Source organism: Penaeus monodon, chromosome 17 (genome assembly GCF_015228065.2).
Source record: "Penaeus monodon isolate SGIC_2016 chromosome 17, NSTDA_Pmon_1, whole genome shotgun sequence".
NCBI lineage: Eukaryota > Metazoa > Arthropoda > Malacostraca > Decapoda > Penaeidae > Penaeus > Penaeus monodon.
Window position 1 is genome coordinate 37102191 of NC_051402.1, and position 5000 is coordinate 37107190.

General features: G+C 59.1%; 2 protein-coding genes across 2 annotated transcripts in view; both read left to right on the forward strand.

Annotated features, from left to right (window-relative positions):
- Positions 1–2481: 2481 nt before the first annotated feature.
- LOC119583367 (vegetative cell wall protein gp1-like) lies at positions 2482–4005 on the forward strand. The gene is made up of 2 exons (XM_037931839.1): positions 2482–3327; positions 3359–4005. Exons 1-2 carry the CDS (start codon positions 2482–2484, stop codon positions 3719–3721), a joined length of 1209 nt encoding a protein of 402 aa, XP_037787767.1. The 3' UTR covers positions 3722–4005.
- A 70-nt stretch (positions 4006–4075) lies between these two features.
- The window catches only part of LOC119583721 (sodium bicarbonate transporter-like protein 11), a gene marked incomplete in the record, with an annotated part of 147230 nt that continues 146305 nt past the window's right edge, over positions 4076–5000 (forward strand). The window contains 1 exon segment of the mRNA XM_037932372.1: positions 4076–4669. Coding sequence (XP_037788300.1) covers positions 4165–4669 — 505 coding nt within the window.

Sequence of the window (5000 nt, forward strand, 5' to 3'; positions counted from 1 at the left end):
GAGCGAGCGAGAGAGAGTGCAAGAGAGCGAGCGAGAGAGCGAGTGAAAGAGAGCGAGCGAGAGAGCGAGTGAAAGAGAGCGAGCGAGAGAGCGAGTGAAAGAGAGCGAGCGAGAGAGCGAGCGAAAGAGAGCGAGCGAGAGAGCGAGGGAAAGAGAGCGAGCGAGAGAGCGAGGGAAAGAGAGCGAGGAGAGAGGGAAAGAGAGCGAGGAGAGAGGAGGGAAAGAGAGCGAGCGGGGAGAGCGAGGGAAAGAGAGCGAGCGAGAGAGCGAGGGAAAGAGAGCGAGCGAGAGAGCGAGGGAAAGAGAGCGAGCGAGAGAGCGAGGGAAAGAGAGCGAGCGAGAGAGCGAGCGAGAGAGCGAGGGAAAGAGAGCGAGCGAGAGAGCGAGGGAAAGAGAGCGAGCGAGAGAGAGAGAGAGAGAGAAGAAAAAAAATAAAAATAAAAATGAAGGGACAACGAAGGAAAGAAACGCCCCTTGCATTTGCAACTGGAATAAAGGAAGCTGGTGCACGCCGAGATTTTTTTTCAGCGGAACGACTTTGTTTAGAATATCTGTGAATTAATGTAGTAATCTAGAATTAATTGCTTCTCATTAAAGCAAATTGAATTGTTTAAAACCTTTTTAATAGTGTAATGAAATCGCGACTGTCGGTTGAGCTTAATGGAGTAGAGAAAATTGTGTGTTATAATGCCTTCACACACACACACGTACACATATACAGACATGAATGCACATTGCATATATATAGATATACACATAGGCAGATACACATGTATGGCTACATGTAATATCTCTTTTTTTCTCTCTCTCTTTTTTTTTTCTCTCTCTCTCCTCCTCTCTCTTTCCCTCCCCCCTCCTCTCTCTCTCTCTCTCTCTCTCTCTCTCTCTCTCTCTCTCTCTCTCTCTCTCTCTCTCTCTCTCTCTCTCTCTCTCTCATCAACAGAAGTCAAGGAATTCCCTCTATACATGTTGTTAGTTTGACGTAATTTACCTGATTTTGTGCACAGAAAGATTATATTACTGTTATGAATTTCTAATGTTATCCATGGTCAGTTCCTTTCTTTCCTCTCTCTTTCTCTCCTCTCCTCTTTTCTGATATTTTCTCCCTCTCATTCCCTTCTCTCCCTCGCCTCTTCCTTTCCCTCCCTCATATCTCCCCTTCCCTTCCTCATTTCTCCCCTTCCCTCCCTCATTTCTCCCTTTCCCTCCCTCATATCTACCTTACCCTCCCTCGTCCCTCCCTTACCCTCCCTCGTCTCTCCCTTTCCTCCCTTCTTCCCCCCTCTTCACTCCCTACGCTCCCATCCCCTTCTCTCCCCTCTTACTCTCTCCCCTCCCCTCCCCTCCCCTCCCCTCCCCTCTCCTCTCCCTCCCGTCTTGCCCTCTCCTTTCCTGCCCGTCCCCCCCCCCCTTTCCTGCCATCCCCTCCCACTCTTTCTACCCCCTTTCCCTCCCTTTCCCCTACCCCCTCCCTTTCCCCTACCCCCTCCCCTACATCCTGGCTGTCAAAGGTCACGGAGAGGACGCGAAGACACCGAAGAAGCCCAACCTATCACACACGAGGCCATGAGCTCATGATTGGCTGGCTCGGTAATGCGAATGTTAACGTGAATAGGAATGGATGTCATTAAGTCGGTCCGCGCCTGAGATCAGCAAGTTTTCGATGTCGGGCTGGCGGCGCGTGCAAGCTTCCGGCCCTACGTATCGGAAGCTTAATGAAACTTTATTTATTTATAGTTTTTTTTTTATAATCATCCTATTTGAAAAGATCAGTTCGACTGGATTTGATTTTATTGAGGCTCCGTGTAGGTCAGTCAGTCTCCCGAGTGGATGGCCTTCTCTCCACGCAGGGACCCACAAGAAGCTTTTCCCTTCCCGAAGACGCTGCAGAAGAGGAGCGACGAAGGTGGAAATGATACCCACTTTTCCCACGCCCTTCCCCCTCTCTCTACCCCCGCGCGTGGGCATCCGCGGGGGCGTGAATGAATGAATGGAAAAATTCGTTCCCACCGGCCTGCCTCTGTTGCAGGTGTTGCACTGCGGCTCAGCAACATCCGGAGGCGCAAACGTTTGGCGGCGTGCGCGTATGCGTGCGTGGGGCTCCTCCTCCTGTGCACGTGCGGGGGAGGCTGTGCTGGTCCTTCGCACGTGTTGGTGTTTGCATTTGCGTCTGAATGTGGACGTCTCGGTGGATACGGGTGTCTGCCTGAGTGTGACGTAGATGAAAGAGTGCGTGTGCGCTGGCGGTGACGGGTGCGGGGGTGCAGGAGCGCGGGGGGCGGGGGGCGGGGTGGGAGGTTGCGCGGCGGCGGCGTGGTGTTCGTGTGGTGGAGCGGCAGTGTGGTGGCTGGTGTGTCTCGCGAAGGATGTTGTGGTGCGCAGCGCGAAGCCGTCGCGGCGTGGTGTAGTGCCGTGATGCTGCCCTGCGGTGTCCTCGTGCAGGAGGTCGTGCCGCCCGCCGCCGCCCCTCCGCCGCCCGCCATGTCCGCCCCCGCCGAACTCTCCTCGTCTTGTCGCCGCGCTCCCACCGCTAACAACACTAACAATAATAACAGTGCCGCCCATGTCGCCTCTCCTACCGCCTCCCGGACGCTCCCGGCCACCACGGGCGGCGGGGGCTCAGGGGCGCCGCCCCCCGTCACCTCCAACAGTTCTTCTCCGCAGTCACCGGGTCCCCCTTCGTCTCCCTGTCCCTCCCCCAAGGGCGCTGGGTCGTCGCCCATGACGTCCCCGCGCCCCCAGAGGGCCGCCGCCCGCGCGTCGCCCTCGTGCATGTCCCCAAAGCTGCCCCCTCCACCTTCCCATCCCAGCCCTCACCGTGGGCGCCATTCTCCAGTCCCTGGGGCTTCGGGTGCCACCCACGCCCGTAGCCCCACCCCTGGCACAGCGTCCCCCGCCCTCGGCCGACGGGGCAATGGCTTCCCGGGGTCGGCCACCTCCTCGCCCGTGTCGGGGAGACAGAGCCGAGGCTCGCCCTCCGCGACGCCCAATCCAACCCCGACGCCGCCTCCAGCTGCACCAGCCGTCCCGCAGGCCGCCTCCGCCGCCCACGGAGTCACGCCCGCGCTCAACCCTGTCAGCACCCTCAGCTCTACCCTCGGCACGAGCACTAGTTCAACCTCAAGCAAGGCTCAAAGCACGGCCCCAAGCAAGGCCCCAGTCACGGCCCCAAGCAAGGCCCCAGTCACGGCCCCAGGCAAGGCCCCAGTCGCGGCCCCAGTCACAGCCCCAGGCAAAGCCCCAGTCACGGCCCCAAGCAAGGCCCCAGTCACGGCCCCAAGCAAGTCCCCAGTCACAGCCCCAGTCACGGCCCCAAGCAAGGCCCCAGTCACGGCCCCAAGCAAGGCCCCAACCACAGCACCAACCACAGCCCCAACCACAGCCCCAACCACAGTCCCAACCACAGCCCCAGCCACAGCCCCAGGCACGGTCCCCATCACGGCCCAAAGCACAGCTTCTAGCACGGCCCCCAGCAAGACCCAGAGCACGACCACTGCTTCGGCCTCCAGCAAAGTTCTCGGCCCGATCGCCGTCATCGGCTCGAGCAAAGGCGCCGCTGCAGCTCCCGCCAAAGTCCCGGCCTCGAGTGCGTCTGCCAAGAGCACCAGCACAGCCTCCAGCACAGGCACGAACTCGAACTCGGGCAGCGGCGCCGCCACGGGTGCCACCAGGAAGGGCGTCTACACACGCAGCCCGCGTCCCCCTCCGCCGCACCGCTTGATCCGCCAGCACTCGCTGGCCGCGGTTTTGGGGCTTTTCCGCGGGCGTGACGAGCGCGGCATCGGGGGCGAGGGGGGCGAGAACCCTCCCGAGGACTGGGCCACAGTACGCGAGGAGCCAGAAGAGCTGGAACGGTCGTCCTCCAGCAACAACTCTCGCTCACACTCCATCCCGTCCACCTCGGTGCCGCACCTACCGCAGGACGCCCGACGGAAACGCCGTAGCTCATGCCACACCGACATGACTGGCTCCTCGCTCGCGAGCGGCGGCTTCCCCCTGATCCCGCACCTGCCGCACGCCATCAAGAAGAAGCCCCTGGCCAACGAGGCCGCTGCCGCCGCCGTCACCACCCGCCGCTGCTCGCTGACCCTGCCCTATGCCACGCTCTACGGCTCCTGGCAGAGCACAGGGTCCGCGCCCGGCAGCCGGCACGGCAGCAACGAGATGCCCCCAGGGGGCGCGCCCGTGGCACGGCGAGGGGGTGCCGGCCCTTCGGTAACGGTGGAGATGACCCACATGGGCGGCGCTGGCGGGGTGTCCTCCGGCCCCGCCGCCTCCACCATCGCCAACAGCTGCTACGTGGGCATGTCGTCCCCTGTGACCATCTCCTCCGGTGCCACTATCACCTCCTGCTCCTACATGACCACCTCGTCCTCCACTGCCCCTCTCCTCCAGGTCCCCTCCCCCGCCCCCCACAGTCTCCCGGGTGAGTCCGAGACTCAACTCCTCGCTTGCTCCTTGCAGAAAGTGCCCATGAAGGACTTCGGGTCGGAGGTGCGCGCCTCCATGGACATCGCGCACTTCCTGTCCCAGGCGACGCTTGTGCTCGACGTGGTGGAGACGTCCCTCGAGGGCATCACCGACCTCCTCCTCACAAAGCTGCTCGAGAAGGACGAGCCCTTGTGCTCCGTGGCCGAGGCCAAGTCCATTCTCTTCACCCACGACACCTGTAAGTACCTACTCCCCTGTATGTGCGTTGGATTTTGCTGTAATGCTCCTCTTTGCACTTGCGAAATAAGTGGAAAGATTAATATATAGTATGACAATATGCATAAATTCATACATGTATGTATGAATGTGTGTCTGTATGTATAATATATATATATATATATATATATATGTGTGTGTGTGTGTGTGTGTGTGTGTGTGTGTGTGTGTGTGTGTGTGTGTGTGTGTGTGTGTGTGTGTGTGTGTGTAAGCGTGTGTGTGTATGAATATATGTATATATATGTACATATGAATATATGTATATATATACATATATATGTATACGTATATAT

Coding starts and splice junctions, on each gene's coding strand:
- LOC119583367 (XM_037931839.1), top strand. CDS start 2,482: ATGTCCGCCCCCGCCGAACTCTCCTCGTCTTGTCGCCGCGCTCCCACC. Junction 3,328..3,358: donor CGGCCCCAAGCAAGGCCCCA/GTCACGGCCCCA, acceptor CCCCAACCACAG/CACCAACCACAGCCCCAACC.